Genomic DNA, 18540 nt, shown 5'->3' with positions numbered 1-18540 from the left:
GGGGGGGGGGAAGAAAAAACCTCAAAACCAGCATGTCAACAGTTCTATTAAATCCAGCACAATATGGAAAATCTACACAAAAACAAGACCAAAAAGCAGAATGTTTCAAGACCTCAGCTCAAGACAACCAATTTAAAAATAGAAAACATGTTTTCAATGGAACTAATTCATACCACTGATCAAAAGATGGATGCAATTATATGGTGTAATATACTAGCATAAATAAAAAGCCTTGGACTTTCTCACACCCTGCATACAAAGGCATTGCTAAAAACTCTTCTATTCAGCAACATTTGCTGGACCCCTTCTGTTCAAACAGGAGATATCAAGGTGACCACAGATAGCTGGCAGGAAATGATGAATTTTCAAAGGTATTCACTATGCTTTTTCTGTCGAGTATAGACAAGGGAAGGACCTCATAGTCTGAACTGCTGAGGGCTTCAAAAACTGCAGACTAAAACATGAGAAAACATGTGTTGCAAGGAAATCTCTAATTTGAACAAAATCAGCCTCAAGAGAAAGCGGAAAACAAATGTCAGATTGCATTATAAACAGAAAAGAAGCAAAATATCCATGATCAGTAAAATCAGTTCTTAACAGAACTGAAGACAAACATAGCGAAGTTAAAAGCTGTAAGTTTCCAACTGCACAGAACTACAGCTGAGACTTTGACAGAAAAAGAAAAAAAAAAATCAAGACTCTCTTCCTACACTCAGCCTAAATTAACACACGCACAGAGAACTTTGCATCACTTCCTGCAGTGTCACCATACAACAGGGGAGAGAGGAACAAGTTATAATTACTGCTGGAATTAAGACTCAGAGCTTTATACACAATAGCCTGGAACTTCACCCACATGTTGGATTAACAGTGGGGTTTGTGTGTAATGCTTTTATTATCCTGAAGAGTGGAAAGGGAAAGAACAGTTTGGCTGTGGGCAAGCATTTTGATTGCTTGTTAGCATGCTCCAGGCAAAGCCAAAGATACCTCCTAGCAATTGTATTACTCACCACTCTTCAGAGCAGAAACTTACATGCAAGGCTTTAGAGAATCCCTTTTTATCTCAGTCTCCATTAAGAGTCCTCCAATTTCTACACCTGTGACCTCTTTACCTGTGACCTCTTTGAAGCTCTATGGCTGTTGCTGTAACTGAAGCAGGGAACCTGATTGATTTTTTCATGTCTGTAGGTTCTTTTTTGCTACCAAATGAAATGGCTGCCTTTGGCTGGGAATTCCCAGTCTTCTTTTGTAATGTCCTTGATAGCAAGATTCGGAAGAAAATAATGATTTAGTACTTTGATGGCAGACATGAAGCATTTACCTACTGTGCACTCACCCTGCAACAGCAAGTTTGCTGCAGAACAGCACCTTCGTAACTGTTCTAAGAGATAGCAGTGGAGGCACAGGATGTTCCCCAATCTGAAACTCAGCAGCAATCTCTCCTTGCTAAAAGATGGAACAAACGAAGACTTTTTTTTTTTTATAAAGACAGTGTGTAGAGTGGAAGAGGCTATTTAAAAAAAACACCAAAACACACACAAAAAAACACCCTGCAAAGTCTAATGCAGGAGCCAAGGGAGTCTCTTATAATTCCTTGGATGGCCCTGAATTTGTCAGGTGAGGGTATATTAAGGCAACAGGCAATGTGAATGCCTTCACATACGTAACCTGTCAGCATCACTGTTTATCTTCTCAAAGAAAACTGGAAGAAAGATGCCAGAAGCTGGGGAGGAGACTGAACCCCGATCCCATCATATGGCTCATCTTATGCATTGTATCAGATGGGATTATACAATGAAAACAGCATTTTAGGTTATCTTTGTATCTCAAGAGCTATCATCCAAAATCAATATTTTAAAATTTGCATACATATAAGCTCTGAACAGGAAAGATATTCAAGCCCAGAAGGCATCCTGTCTCCTCCCAGGAGGAAGTCTCCTTGCTATTGCTCAAACTGACACATGGGGTAGAAAAGGGTAATTTACAGTTATCAGCAACCGTAAGCAGAAGTTTGGAGATGAACACAAGTTCATAAGCTTATTAAGAATGTTTTCAAAGCAGAACTTTGACATTATGACACTGAACAGTAAACCTGGTGTGGAACATAAGCTTTGCAATCCACATTCTCCTCTGGTTCTGACTAATGCAATTTTGTCCTACTCACACAGTACTCCAAAAATAACTTTCTCAGCTTCCTCCTCCAACCACATCATCCTTCTTCACTGATTCCATTATCTGCCACATCAACATCAAGCACAAGTTGTTTACTCTCCTTTTAAAAGCCTATTCCTTCCACTCAGGTACCAAGTCTACTTCTGCTTAGCATCAATAAGCATGCCAGCTCTATTATCTACTTGTATCTGTTAAAGGACACGGTTTTAGGCCCTGCTGTTTTGTTGTTTGTGTTTTTTTAACAAAAGAAATCTGCTACCCTTACAGAAAACTGACAGTTATCAGGCTCAGTACGCTGGGACACTGGGCTGACTGATAGACTGACAGGTTCTGTTTCGCTAAGCTCTTTGATTTGCTGAGGTCAGGCATCATCCCCTGGATTTATGTCCGGATCCTAAGCATGCCACAGAGGAGGCTGTATTTCCCAAATCTAAAGGCATTCAGAAAGTGTGCATCACTTTGGCTACATGTGCCAAAGCTCAAGGGAGCACCCCATAACACCATATCAGTTCAAGAAGGGTAAACCTGGCAACCCAAATTCTCTGGTTTGTGCAATGCATGAACACAGGAAGGAGAACTCCAGAAACAGATGGCACTCTCCTCATCACTCCTATTACTGCAAGGCAAATTTCGAGGACTACCTGGACAGCAGCACCACCAGACCTGCTGCACAGCTGATCTTGGACTCTGCCTCACACAAACAGAAAGGAGAACACCACAGTCAGGCTCCAATCTCAACAGCAGCAGAGCAGCAGGCTTGCTGCCAAAGCCCAGAGCTCAAGCCCAGGCTTAACACTTAATGCAAGCAGAGCCTTAGGCAGTCAGGTGCTGTAGTCATACAAACAATAATAATAAAAAGTAGTCCTAATGGAGCTCAACCCAGCTCAACTTATTGAAGAGAAAGAAAGCCTTTGCCCACAGCCCACAATTACCTAAACAGTGTAAGATCTCCCAGCAGCACAACAAAAAGCAGGCACAACTGGATTCAATGACTGGAAATGACTGTTCAAGATAGAAATATAAGGTAAAGTGTTTAAAAAAATAGTATAAATATAATCTTGAAAAAAATATAACAATATAATAATATTATAATAGTATTATAATAAATATAATATTATAATATTAATATAACCGACTCTTCATCTACTAGAATGCATGAATACAGACTTGCCATCTTTCAGAAACACATTCACTAAGTCATCCATCAGTTTTGAGGCTAACAGCCCCAATTACTATGTGCAAATTCCCTTACAGCCTGGAGGAGCATAATGGCTTCTTGCAGTCTCGAACCAGCTTGTAAATGAAAACCCAGATATATACAGCCTGTGTCCTCAGGAATCATGCTGCCATTCTGCAGCTAGTATTAGCATGATGTTAAATTAAAAAAAAATAAGGTCAACCCAAATCATTACACAAAACCCAGTTCCAACTCTGCTTCAACAGAAAAATCAAATGCTAATTTGCTCCACAAAGCACAGGCTCAACAGAACCAGTCACTGTGAAGCACAGCTCAATGCAAGCCTGCACTGAACTGAGTGTCCACATGCGTAAAACATGATTGGCTTTGTTCAAGGAGTTTTTTCCTGTAAAAAAAAATAAAATAAATCACACTATGCTACATAAAAGTACTGTTGTGAACTGTAGATTCCTACACCATCCCCCACACAATACTATTTTTTAATTCTATCATCCCTCCAATCTTTCCAGTGATGCTAGGTCTGCAGTAACTGGTGTTTTAAGAAACATTATGAAAACTTCAAGACCTCTACTGCTTTTTCCAGCACTATTAGTTTACATCCAGAATTGTTACCATCTCCCCAAAGGAGCTAACTGAATTTATTCTACAGAAGAATGCCCAAGTTTGCTTCAAGGTAGTCTGAATACACAATTTTTTTTCCCCTTTCAGCACAGAACCAAGAAAAAAACCCCATAACCTATGTGTGCTTCCCAGTTAACATGACAAAAATGCAAAATTGAATTCCAGGCATCTTACAAGTCCACTGATCTTCACCATGGCTTTCATCAGATTAAACAATGAGAGAAAAAACAGTGCTGAGCAAAGTGAAAGCCTCTGGGATAGCCCATGCTGCCCACAGTACCACCATATCATTATCAACATTACACTACTGTACCAGGCTGCAAAAACAGACACAAGGAAAAAAAAAAACCTCTCTCACATAGCAACAGCATGGGTTGATGTCCGGCATCTACTCTGTCCCTCATTCCCCAGTAACTGGAACTTTAAACACACACAATTGTGTTAAATCCAAATAGTTCTGTTTTGAAGGATGAATAATAAGGACTGTCACCTGTGACAGGACACTGTGATAGCTGTTGTACAGCCCAAAATTGCTATGAAAGACTCCAACCTCCAATGAGGGAAGGGTTGCTAAGATCCAAACATGGGGAATGTACACAAGTTGAAATAATGCATGCTAGGAACAAAACTAAAAGGCTTTAGACAACAGGAAACAGACGTTATCCAAAAAACATACAAATAATCAGTGAATGCCTCCTTGCAAGTCTCATCGTACTTGAACCTAAGCGGGGGCTCAAGTCTTACCTGGAAAGGCCAAGGACATTACATATTACAAGCAAAAAAAAATATTAAAACATCAAACTAGATGAAGACTTAACATTCAAAACAAGGATGACATCAAGGAATAACAGAGACCCCTACACAGCTCCTGCTCCATGGAGTGCAGGGTGACACTTGACATCAGTGATGCCTTCACCTTGCCCTTCATGCCCTCTTCCAGGCATGGGGACACATGTTCTTAAGGCTCATACAAAGCATAAGGCTGTGGACTCTCCACTGACAGCACCAAGGAAAGATGGCAGCTGGAGGACACTGACATTTTTCCTCACACTCTTTAATATTTTACTGTCTTTGGAAATGAGATGCATGAATTAATTTCATACAGACTTTTCACTTCTTTGAACATTTGTCATAGAATGACTTTTGAAAACTGTAAACTTGAGTTTGACTTATTAAAGAAAAGGGCTTCTTATGCCTGATAAGATGAGCTCATAATAAAGACACTTAACTCTTCTTTGCCTTCAGGCACCCATGAAAGCATTGTTACGGACAAAAAATGCAAGAGGTTTTTGGAGATTACTAAAACTGTACTTTTCCCTCAACACATTGCACAGTGAGTCATTTACACAAGAACACTGTATATGCTTCTGTATATAACTGCATATAACTTCTATTTACTCCCAACAAATGAAAACTAGTAACAACTCATACAAAGCAGGAAAATATTTTTACCAGGGCACTTTTAAGCAAATTATTCCAGCTATACACATGTGCAAAGAGCTTACTGTGTCTGCAACTGAATAGGATGAATTTGTGTAATTGATCAGAAACCACCTAGGTTCTAAATGAAAGCACACACTGTAACACAGGAGAAATGCTGATAATTAACTTCTACATGGAAAATAAAGGTATTGGCTAACATAAGGAGCACAGGCCTCCAGCTGCCAGGAATGTGAAAAGGACAAGGACATGCAGTGGGAGATGAAACAAACTGACAGGTATTTCCAGTCTGTCAGTGACTCCTGTTACAAAACACCTAAAGTCTTCACATATTTTTTGCCTGCACGTGTAATAGAAAGCATCCTCTATAGCCAACAATGTGCAGAAAAGCAGATGCCCCAAGAACCACTCTTGATCCTAACCTTCAGAGCTGACTCATTCAAACTGGTGTTTCAACTCTGATCAATAGTATTCCCTGGCAGCAAAATAATTACTCTAATTAGCTACATTATTCTAAAGCTAAGTATCCTTAAAGAAAAAAAAAGGAAAAAAAATAAATAAAAAAGAGAAAAAAAAAAAGAAAAAAGGGGAAAAAAAGAACAAAACCCAACTGTTGAATTCTCTCTTACTCTGCCAGGAAAAATAAAGATCAGAGCAAAGTCCTGAACACATTCATCAAGCACACAGTCAGACAGTGCTATATCATTCCCCCCAGCAACATCACCAGCCTGAGCACCTGCCAGCATAGCTGCTTTCTACTGACAATCAGCTGTGCTTTGGGAATAGGACTCGGGCAGTCAATCTGCAATTAATTTTGCCCAGTGCCTCAATGGTGGCAGCTTTCAGTCAGAGGCAGAGCAGGAAACAAGATGCTATATACCCTGTGAGTTGCTACCTGATACACCTGGTTTTCCCATGCATGGCTAGCAACATTGTGAAAGGCAGAATCAGAAAAACTGGCAAGACAGCAACTTTTATTTGCATTTTAGATGCTCAAGTAAGCAGTATTTTCTGTCAGGTCTGCTCGAAAAAAACCTGATTACTTTTTTTTACTGTTTCAAAACAGATTAACAAATATTTTGTGAAGTCTTGCTCAGAGAGACCTTGTCTCTTGCAAATGACTTGAATTTGGTTTTTTACTTTCACTGAAAGTATATAAAAAATACATAACTATATATTATGGGGACTGAAGTTTTTCTTTCCATGCTCACCAAACTCTGCTCAGCTGTACCAAAAGGATTCAGATTCCACCTTCCAGCAATTACAGCAAGCTTACTTACATCATGTGTTTGGAAAGGAGATTTTTCAACAGAGGAAGTGAAGCGCTTAGCTGTGCTGTCCAAGACTCCACGGATCAGTGACCCTCAGCAGCATACAGACCACCACCGTGACATCACACTTTCCACAACATGGCTCCCAAAGATGCACATACCAAGAGAATCTGGAGTTTCAATCTTTGTTTATTTGTTCAAAGAAAAGTTGCTTTTTCTTCTTCTTTTGGTAGCTTTTTAGGGTTTGTTTTGCTTTGCTTTTCAACTTTTTGCTGTATTACTTTCAAATCTTACTTTCTGAATCAGGGAAAACCAGGTGGACCACCTTAGATGAAACATTTTGCATGCAAGCACTCACCAGTGATAGCAGCAGAAGACATGTTGATTGATTCACACCATATTAGTCAGGGCTTCCATTAACACAACTAAGGGCTCATCAAGGAAGGAAAATGTGAAATTGTTCCATTGCTATTACTCTGTTGGAACGCCACATTTTAATCACTGGCTGGAGTATAGTTGAGTGACACAAGGGAGTGAAATGCTTAACAGAAAATGAAAATAATATAGACTCAGTAAGACAAATGCTTGGTCCAGGCACACCCAATCCACCTCCTGCTTCCGCCTGAAACAGATTCATGATTTAACCAGGTTTCTCAACCTGCTGCCTGGAGAGGTCCCAGCCTGGGAGGTGGCGCCAGACAGCAGCTGTGTCGGTCTGGTAAAATTTGGCACAAGAAACAAAATGGCTAAATATGAGAGACACCCAAGTTTCAGAGGAACTAATTTGTAAACTACAGTTCACCAGTGATAGCAGCAGAAGACATGTTGATTGATTCACACCATATTAGTCAGGGCTTCCATTAACACAACTAAGGGCTCATCAAGGAAGGAAAATGTGAAATTGTTCCATTGCTATTACTCTGTTGGAACGCCACATTTTAATCACTGGCTGGAGTATAGTTGAGTGACACAAGGGAGTGAAATGCTTAACAGAAAATGAAAATAATATAGACTCAGTAAGACAAATGCTTGGTCCAGGCACACCCAATCCACCTCCTGCTTCCGCCTGAAACAGATTCATGATTTAACCAGGTTTCTCAACCTGCTGCCTGGAGAGGTCCCAGCCTGGGAGGTGGCGCCAGACAGCAGCTGTGTCGGTCTGGTAAAATTTGGCACAAGAAACAAAATGGCTAAATATGAGAGACACCCAAGTTTCAGAGGAACTAATTTGTAAACTACAGTGACACCCCAGCCTTTTTTTTTTTTTTTTTTTTTTTTTTTTTTCCCCCCATTTACAACAATCTACAACCCATAAAAAGGTCTGCAGCAGCTTAACGAATGATATAATCAGGTTACACAAACACAGTTTTCAAAGAGGTTTCCTGAGTCAGAGTTTAGCCTCCTGCCATTCCAGGTATCACACTACTCAGCTTATTTAAAAAAAAAACCAACAACCAACCAACAACAAAACCAAACAAAAAAACCCCAGCTTCTCAATCCAGTATAAAGTTAGAGGATTTTTGTCTTGATTACTCCTTCTGGAAGACAGTTTCACAATCCTATTCTGCTTTGATTCAAACCTTTCTCTAATTTTCAGCCTATGTTTTCTCATAGCAAATTTATATTATATTTCACTCTGAATATCTTATCTCCTTTTCTAGTGTTTTCTGCATTTGATGCATTTGAACTCCACACCTGTGCAGTATTCCAGGCAAAAAAATCTAGTTCAACCAGTACATTACACTATCACTGTGCTATAATACAACAGGCTGTGGCACACATATTTTTCATACTGGTCCTGTGAATCATCCAAAGGAAGTCTACTAAGCTGCAGGAGAAGGCCTTTAAGAATAGTAGTAGAAGTCAAATAAATGAAGAGATATATCTGGACTGAAGGAGTCACAGTGCAACATACTGGAGGGAGTAACTCCATTAAAAAGCCCTGATGGATATACCAGAAGATTTTACATTATGACCCAAAAAAATATGTGTCCACCAACATCAGCTACAGAAGGAAAGCCTCCCTAAGTGAGCCAGGAGATTTCATTAGATAAAACTACAAAAGACATCAGAAGAAGTTAACGTCTTTTTTTTTTTTTTTTTTTAAAGACAGTCTAATGCCCACAATTGTGAAAAAGAAAACAACCAACAAAACAAAACAAAAATTGCCACTGAAAGATGAGCTGCCTACAAAGCAAAACCACATCATCTCCTACCACATGCAGCAGACAGCACTTGCACCTCTTTCCTTGCTAGAAAGCGTATCAGGTATCACCACTGAAATTGGCAGGACTCTTACTAATGTCCCTATTATCCACATTGAACTCATGTGAATCCTCCAGCCAGTTCTGATTACCAATGAAAACCAGAAGCAAGGACTGGTGATAGTTATTGAGGAGAAAACAATGATACATGATTTAACAAACTTTAAAAAAACTCCAAACAAACAAAAAACCCTCCCCTCTTACAGAGACCCCTTTCCACACTGCTCCAAGCAGTTAGAGAGATTTAGATGCTAAAAAAACATAAATAAAAGCAGGAACATGGAAGTTCTCAAATTACACCTTAGCACCTGCTCAGTCCCACCTGTAACAGCATCCTTAGTTTGCACTGGCATGGTGAACATACTGTTTTACTAAAAATACCAAACACTGATCTCATTTAAAAAACTCTTAATCTTGAAACACTATGTGTGAGTGTGGGAAACTGTTCTTTTCTTCCCCACAGTGAGGAAAATAAAAGACAAATCCAGAGCAAGTTTAGTGTTTTCTCATAATCTATGGAAGAGGTATTCAGACTTCCATGCTCAGGGATAGATTAAGCCATCCTTGCATCCAAATTGTTTACTCATTTGTTCCTAAAGGAAGCTTACCCTTTACAGAATCTGGCTCTTAAGAAATTATTTATTCCCCCTTACAAATCCTACAGTCTCCTTAGCAAAGCATGCAAGGCCTGTGTGCCTCCCATGCCTGTAATGGATGAAACAGTGACCAGTAGCAGCCAAAGTGATTGAAGAAATAGGAAAGATACTGTAAGACAGCAGAATCAGAAAGTGACAGGAAAAAAAATTGATGTGGAAAACACGATTTCATAAAGGAAGGAGTTTGATTTACATTTCATACAAAAATATTTTTCATACTTATGCTAACTTCTTTTTTATTTCAAGCACTCCCTGACAGGTTAAGAATATTCTTTAATGCAAATAATAGATTAAGGCAATAGCAACACAGCTCAAATCAAAGCAGGAGACTAAAACTTAGAGTCTTCAGAGACAAAGGAAAGCATAGATTCTGCCCTAAAGAGCTCACAGTCTGCTTTTACTAGCATACATTTGATGAGATTGTATTTACCTATTACAGACTTACAGAAAGCCAACTTTGTTAGTTAATCTATAAAAATAAGTTTCTGAGGGCTCAAAGTGATTATTGACAATGAATCTTGAAAACAGACATGCACACAGAGCAATATTTTAAAAGTTCAACATAAAGAAAGCAGATTGAATAAATTGTGAGAGAATACTGCTGTAACAGATTTGGAACCTAAGGATATAACTGCCTGATTCATTGCTTGTTACAATCCATCATTCATTGCCTGTTATAATCCATCAAAGTTGCTTGGTTTGTCATAGCTCTTCCTTGTCTTCAACAGATTTAGTGAAAGGTTTTTTCCACTACGTTGCACAGCTTTTAAAAAGCTGACAGGCACAGAGCCGAAGAAATCCATAGTAATGCCTCTTTTTGTGTCTGTAAGTCTGTCTTGCTGGACCTGTCCCACTTCCATGCTGCGGGTGAGGCAGTAACTCAAAAGTACTGAAGTTTTCACTAAGTAAATCACTTCAGAATTACTCTATTGTAATTGCCTCTGTGAAGCTTGAAGCAAATCTAAGTCAGCAAGCATTTAAAATAAATAAATTTATGTTTCTGTAATGAATTTACTCAGCTACAAAAGCAGCCCTTCATCTTCACATTAAATTCCTCTACACACCATCCTTTTGCCAAGACCCCATCTGGAACAGGGCAGCTCTCTTCACTCTTCAAGACCAGGGAAGGTCATCAATCCATACCTAGAGGCATGCAAGGCTAGCTGTTTTTCTGTTTAGGCTAGATCATGAGGTGACAGAGACCTGCACACACCTCTGTGGTGGTAATGCTGCAGTTTCAACAAGAGCATTAACATACCATCAATTGAGAGTTTACAGAGTCTTTGTTCTATCATTTCCAATCTTATATATACACAGGAAAATAATTAAGCCTTTGCAGCTTCACTTTTGTTTTCTATTATGAAAAGCAACTCGTTATCAGTCCTGCAAAAGATAAGCACAACACTAAGAACTTCAAGAGTCAAAACAATAAAGCTGGCAGTGGTATTAAAGGTATAAAAAAACAAAACAAAACTGGGCATTAAAGGATAGCCATGGAAACTGCCTTAAGGTACACAGACTGCAGCAGGATCCTGAAACAGCTTTCTAGGGAAATACTGGGATTGTCCACAGGACAGGAATTAAAGGATCTGATCGACAGTTGTCACAAAGTCCTTAAATTGTTTTCATATACCTGTATAAAACAAAGCATTTGAGAAATAAACGAGTAACTCCTATACCCACTTTTTGCCTTTTGACAACATCATTTCAAGTGCTGAACTTAATGCAAAATATTGGTAAGTGTTACATTGCTCAATCAAAAACCAGTATGAACACAGGCAAAGAAAAATAATCTTACTAGTTCCTACTTCATATACTGAAACATTATTTTTCAGTTACTGAGATCTAGACTGATGCATTCCCAAATTGAGGAACTTTTAGAAGTAATAATCTAGCATACACTGAATAAACCACAGCACTCGGATTGAGTCCAGAAACCGGACTGCAACGGAACTTTCAGTTTCAGTAGTTTGTATTTAAAAGAGCTTCAACTTGTGTTTAATCTCTTGTCCTGATGGCCTTTTCAAAGTGGGGAAGCAGAACACGTCACATGTACACAATATAGAAAGATAATCTTGTGCATGAAATCATGAGATGAGAAAGATGCTCCATACGGTTACAAATTTATTTCATGATCCTAGGTAAATCACTTCACTTCTCTAAGCCTCAGTTCTCAGTCCTAGAGTTGTGAAGACTAACTGGTTAAAAGACCTCAGCACACAAGTCAATTAAGGAACTACTGGTAAAGAACGGGCCAGACTGACATCCACATCAGAAACTGGAAGCTTACACGGCAAAGTTCTCTGCTGTTGATTACTTCTCAAGCAGAAGCCTTTAGGAATCAAGTTTCACATGGTATCTTTATTGTGTGAAATATCCCAGAAAAAGATACATTCAGACTTGCAATGAGCATAAAATCCCCAGGGGTCAGTACTGGGACCGGTGTTGTTCAACATCTTCATCAACGACCTGGATGAGGGTATAGAATGTACCCTCAGCAAGTTTGCTGATGACACTAAGCTGGGAGGAGTGGCTGACACACCAGAAGGCTGTGCTGCCATTCAGAGAGACTTAGATAGGTTGGAGAATTGGGCGGGGAGAAACATGATGAAATTCAACAAGGGGAAGTGCAGAGTTTTACATTTGGGGAAGAACAACACCATGTCCCAGTACAGGTTGGGGGCTGAACTGCTGGAGAGTAGCGTAGGTGAAAGAGACCTGGGGGTCCTGGTAGACAGGAGGATGACCATGAGCCAGCAATGTGCCCTTGTGGCCAAGAAGGCCAATGGCATCCTGGGGTGCATTAGAAAGGGTGTGGTTAGTAGGTCAAGAGAGGTTCTCCTCCCCCTCTATTCTGCATTGGTGAGGCCACATCTGGAGTATTGTGTCCAGTTCTGGGCCCCTCAGTTCAAGAAGGACAGGGAACTGCTTGAAAGAGTCCAGCGCAGAGCTACGAAGATGATTAAGGGAGTGGAACATCTGCCTTATGAGGAAAGGCTGAGGGAGCTGGGTCTCTTTAGCTTGGAGAAAAGGAGACTGAGGGGTGACCTCATCAATGTTTACAAATATGTAAGGGGTGAGTGTCAGGGGGACGGAGTTAGGCTTTTCTCGGTGATGACCAGTGATAGGACAAGGGGTAATGGGTGTAAATTGGAGCATAGGAAGTTCAAGGTGAATATCCGAAAAAATTTTTTTACTGTGAGAGTGACAGAGCACTGGAACAGACTGCCCAGGGAGGTTGTGGAGTCTCCTTCACTGGAGACATTCAAAACCCACCTGGATGAGTTCCTGTGTGATGTACTCTAGGTGACCCTGCTCTGGCAGGGGGGTTGGACCAGATGATCTCTCGAGGTCCCTTCCAGCCCCTAAGATTCTATGATTCTATGATTCTAATGAAGCTGCTACCTTGTCAATCAGGTGTAGGCCGAGACAGCCAAAAATAATAGGAAGAGTTCCAGTACAGCAAAGAACATGCATCTACTGTATCAACTCTGGAAGTAAAGATGTCAGAAAAAACCCTGTGTGTACAGTGGGCAAACAACAAACAAAAATTTAAACGGGCTTCCTTTGCTCTCCTGAACAACCAGGAAAGAGTAAGACTAGGAGTCAGCTGCCTATTTCTATGAATCAAGACAGTCAATCTTACCTGCCCCCAAAAACACTAGCGTCAAGAAGCAATAATACAACAGTGAAAACTATCTTCCCTCAACCCTTACAGGCTTTGCACATACATATTCTCATGCAATTTTGTAAATCTAATCTCAACATCTAATCTTTACAGTATCACACTTCATTAACCAAGGTGCAACACAGCAAAAGACCTGCCGTTGCAAGCACAGCAAGCAGCAATGCTGTGCTGGTAGAGCTCTCTAAATCAAACACCAGACAAGGCAGCAAGTCATGAGGTTTTATGCTTTAGAGTCGTTCAGCATTTACGCGCATCTCAGGATTTGCAATCAGCAGCTCAGCCAGCCTTAGCCGCATTTTTTACTGTGCATTTATAATCTTGGCTTGACTCCATGTCACTTGCACTGCACGCAGAGAAGTTTTCTATACTGTGCCATGTTACCTCTTTTTTATTGAGCATACTTGCTCTTCTGTCTGTGGGCAATTAACTTAATTTGCGACAAATAAAAGTTTTCGGCAACCAGTTTAAACTTCTCATCAGACTTCTGGCATGGGCTGCAAAAAGCCTGCCAGCAAACTATGGCCACAAGCAGCAGCTGTTTTCACCAGAGCATTCTTCAGTGAGATCCCTCTCCTGCTACACTGTGGACATAGTCAACATACTGCAGCTTTTCAGCTACCTCTCCTGTGTAGTTCTCTCACCTCTATAACACAGGAGAAGGTGTACCCTGTCAGAGGTGTACTGGTGGTATGCATTTACTAGAGGAATGACTCCAAAATACACAGTGCAGCAAACTGCTCAAGAACTTAGTATTTCTTAGTATGGGCTTATTTCTCAAATAAGAGAGCACTTTGTCCTCTCTGGCCAGACAAGCAAGACATAGGGAATAAAAAGGGCAGGAGCAGTTGCTGCCATTCATGCACAGCAGCTGACTGAAGAAAAATGATGTGTTTTTCAATGCTACCTCACATCTTCTCTAACTCTTTTCTACTGGAAAATAAACAGAAGATCAACACTGCCGCCTCTGAAGACAGAGTCTATTTTCTTACACACACTTTACTGTTGTCTCCGGAGCCTCCCCATAAGCAAACTTCAATGGATTACCAAAAAGAAAGACACCCAGACTGATCGTTCTGATCAGGAAATAAAACGGTAAGGCCAGGGTCACAATTTGAAATGCAAAGATATTTCCTTACTTCATGCATGTATTTAAAAAATACTGCCAAACTGAGCTATGACAGAGGGCGATTCTCCATATGACAGAAACATTCAGTTAAGTTAAACCAATTTTGTTGATTTTGCTTTCCTCTTTAGATCTTCTCTTCGCCCTCTAAATTATTCTGGTCTATGCATTAATTCCTTGCCGAAACTCCCTTATTGTACCACTTAGACCCTCACATCTGCCTGGAAAGTTTCATCTTGTCTCAACTGGAGTATTTCTCTTGGGAGCACACAGCCTGTTAATACTGCAGTTTATTGCCTTCAAAAAGAGCATGAAGACAAAAAGAAACCTCAGGACTTAAACAATCCATTGATGTTCTGTTGCAACCTTTCTTTAAACAGCCAGTTTGGCTAAGATGGCCTAAACAGAGAGGGAACAAATCAGAAAGATTAAGTGTATGTCAACGACAAAAACAAAATTCCATCCCAGATCATGGCAAGAGCTCCAAGCGGCATTTCTGCCTTACATGGGAGTGTTTTAATTGTGCAGCTGGAAATTAAAATTCTATAAACTGGTGTTTTTATTAGAACAGCAGCCCTTTATCACATTTGGGCATTGTTTATCAAAGAGCTTACCATACGGACAAGCCAGCAAAAGCACAGAAAAAGCAGAAAACTGAAGCACAAAGCAAGTCATTTGCCTAACGACACAGGCAGGCCTGTGTAGGGCCAGGAACTGAACATAAAGCTTCCTTACATTTCAGTGTGTCCCCATAGCTAAGACAACAAACAACATTTATGCAGAACTACCTCTCCAAGCACTATCTGGACAACAGCTATCACAAATCATGTAAAAAAATTGTATGAACAAATACAACCTCTTAATGAACCTGCCAAAAAGCTAATGCTGACTGGGAAGCAGTCAGTGCCTAGCCTGGATCCGCTCCAGCCTTCCAAGCTCTCAATTCAAGTAATTTAGAGTCTTTGTTTGAGTTCCCCCATGAGGTGACCTTTACAAAATTCAGCTCTTCTGAAGATCAGGATATTATTCAGTTAACTGCAGCATCACTACTTGGGACAGCTCTTAAAGCACAATGAAAAAAAATACTACTGTAAACAAATGTGTCCCAGTCAAGTTCAATAAAAGACAGTAATACCTTAATTTTCTGGTGAATATGCCTCAGTGAATCTGCTGTACCCATATCCATGTTGTCACTGATGCACACAAAATCCAGTTTCATTTTTGTGTCCAAGTTTAACATCTTTTGGATTTCCTTCCTTGTAATCACAATGACCTCTAGGACAGAGAAAAGTGGGATGAAATAACACAAAAAATACTGACATATTCAACACAAATAAATTACATTCATTTTTTATTTACAAAAGCTGATGGAACTGTCAAAAAGCTTGAGTACCATAACTTGGTTCTGCAACAAACCAAGCTCTTTTGGCAACAGTAACTTTTGCAAAAGAGAAACTCCTACTGTATATAAAAACAGTCTGTCCCTACTTGTATGGATGGGGGGTTGTTATTAAAAGGGACTCATGCTCATGAATGGTATGAGTTAGCAAGACAAAACAGAAATGTCTGCTATTGTTACTGACTGACTTCAAACCATATGTCCTTAAGGAGATCAATGAGACCTTGCATTAATGTCACCAACACTTCAGAACTTTGCCTTTTGCTCACCCTGAACGCATATAATCCTTTGAGGACAACAGCACTGTCCATAAGACAATGGATAAGCTATTTCTGAGCACCATCTTGGCAAGGGAGTGGAATAATAATGTGAGAAACAAACTCATTTGATCTACAAAAAAAAAAGATAAATTCATATTTGAAGGATATCAATACTGTCATGAAAGGTTATTTTCCAAAAGGTGAGAACAGAAGACAAGACTGAGAAAATAAAACAGCAAGAAACCTTTTGCTCTGGTCACAAGAACTGGAAGGAAAAATAAGACTCAAACCCACAAATTAAAATATCACACCCTACCAAAAAAAAACAAACAAAGAAACAAAAACCAACAAGACCATAATGTCATAATCCACACGCAATTTTAATAGAGAAGAATGGGAAATAATACAGCCCTCAGTTTAGGAAGCTCCTGTGATAAGATGAAAACACACTAAGAATAAATCTGTATCTACCAAAAGTGAATTCATCCTGAATCTGTTAACAGAAAAGAGGAAGGAACTGCAAACATGAGAATCATGTGGCAGTTTGGTACCAGAGTTAAGGAAGGGCTCCCCTCCCACTCCCATACTGGATGCCAACTTGGATTCAAAACAGGCTGAAGAAAGGGATTGAAAGCACACCTTAAATTCAGGAAGGAAGTAACTGAAGAAATTAGTGTCAGGTGGAAGTTATAAACTCACAGTTCAGCATAAACCTGGTGAACTAGAGGAGAGGATCCTCAATCCATCCCATTGCCTCTACTTTGAGGCCAATACCACTAACAGATGTGCTGGGCCTGGAGAAGCATCACAGGCCAGCATAAGAACACCTGAAAAGTCTCCTAATATTTATTAGGAGACATGAAGCACTTGCAGTTGGAACAGAAGGATGCAGTGAATCAGACTGTGCAACAGTTTCTTACTAATACAACCAAGTATAAGGAACTAAAGCCTCCTGTAATACTCAGAATTACAGTCCAGGGAAAGAATTCACACCACTGAAGTGTCAACACAGAAACCTACAGTTTTGTAAGGAGGCAGAAGCAAGCAAAGAACAAGAAGGTGGCAGCTTCCTTTCTGAAGCTGCATATACAGCCTTGCATGTCCAAATTTTTGTAGGGTATAGGTGAGCTGAAGAGCTATGTGTGAAGAGGGAGAAAGAACCAACTGTACCATCACCTACTAGTGGTCAAGAGCATCAAGTGGAAATGGTTATTTCTGAATAGTTTTGAAGAGCCACACAAAGCACAAGTCTGGTTACAGAGAAGCTTTTAGATGCCCATGCATCTATATCACAGGATAAAAGTATGATCCTAGCAAAAGAAGAGAACAGTCAGAGAAAGTAGATAATCAGAAAGCAGACTTTGACAAGAAGCAGGCAAAAAACAATTCCATGGGAAAAGAATTTTTTAAGATTTCATAATGAAACAAGATAAAAGCAAAGTCTGATGTTTGCTCTTTCTTTCGTTCCTTCCCACTGAAACAGTAAGAGGCAGACATGGATAACCATAAGCTGATCTTTACATTGCCACAGAAAAAAGGAGCAGCCAGGAAAAAAGCCACATTCTTGGGATGGAATACAGAATAACCACAGTGTCATGCAGAGGAAGCAAAACCACAGAAGCAGAAAGGCAAAGGAAAAATACAAGCATAAAAAAACAGAGCCATGAAAAGTGTTAGAATTTTTCTAAGTAGCAGGGGGAGCAGCATAGAAAGATTTAGCTCATCATTCAAAAGATAAACAGAAACCTAACTCCAGAAAATGGTGAACGACCTCCCCATGTACTAAACACTGTCTTAGCTGTTCCATGAAACAGGGCTCACAGGTGAGCATTACAAGACAGTCACTTCCCCCTGCCCTGCACTTGGCTCCACGCTACAACAACAAGGACTAAACGCCTCAGACAGAGCAAGTAACCCTGAACTTCAGGCCAGACTGAAACAACAAACCAAGAGACATCCCAAGAGAGCTGACACACTTCTCACACCACTCTCATTAATGATTCAGAGAAAGAAACAAGAGACTAATGGTTAACAACACTGAAAAAGACACCAAAGATGTGTGGGGTTGGAGAAGCCTTGGTGAGGGGGAATTGAGGAGCAGGCACAGGAGTCTAGAGCTAAGGAAAGGATTGACATGGGTCACAGTCAATAGTTCCAGTGCAGAGAATAAACCTTCTACTAAGGCAACTGTCCTGATCAACACAGCACCTACGGGAGGACATCAGAACAAGGGGAGGCGATAAACAGGAGTGCTGGAGGTGACCACGGGAACCCTGAAGAGACCAGGGAAGCAGGCGATGCGCACCCGCACCCCACGCCACGCTGCGCCTCTCACCTTCGAAGCCGGCCCGCTCCAGGAGGTTCAGCGGGTACCAGAGCAGGGGCCGGTTTCCCACCGGGAGCAGCGGCTTCGGGATGCTGGAGGTCAGGTCGGTCATCCGGGAGCCG

At 40.4% G+C, this 18540-nt stretch overlaps 1 protein-coding gene across 2 annotated transcripts in view; it reads right to left on the bottom strand.

The window, feature by feature from the left end:
- Positions 1-18534, bottom strand: part of EIF2B3 (eukaryotic translation initiation factor 2B, subunit 3 gamma, 58kDa) — a 104207-nt gene extending 85673 nt beyond the window's left edge. Inside the window, exons 1-2 of one of the 2 annotated variants that reach the window (XM_010006558.1) lie at positions 18428-18534; positions 15569-15708 (exon numbers count right to left, since the gene is read on the bottom strand). In XM_010006558.1, coding sequence (XP_010004860.1) covers positions 15569-15708; positions 18428-18530 — 243 coding nt within the window. In that variant the 5' untranslated portion in view covers positions 18531-18534. The remainder of the gene's footprint in view (positions 1-15568; positions 15709-18427) is intronic. The other variant, XM_010006559.1, reaches the window with a different exon arrangement.
- Between the last annotated feature and the right edge of the window lie 6 nt (positions 18535-18540).

This window comes from Chaetura pelagica, unplaced genomic scaffold (genome assembly GCF_000747805.2).
Source record: "Chaetura pelagica isolate M959 unplaced genomic scaffold, ChaPel_1.0 scaffold69, whole genome shotgun sequence".
Lineage (NCBI taxonomy): Eukaryota > Metazoa > Chordata > Aves > Apodiformes > Apodidae > Chaetura > Chaetura pelagica.
The sequence above is the reverse complement of the archived record's forward strand: the minus strand, read 5'-3'. Positions and strand labels throughout refer to the sequence as shown.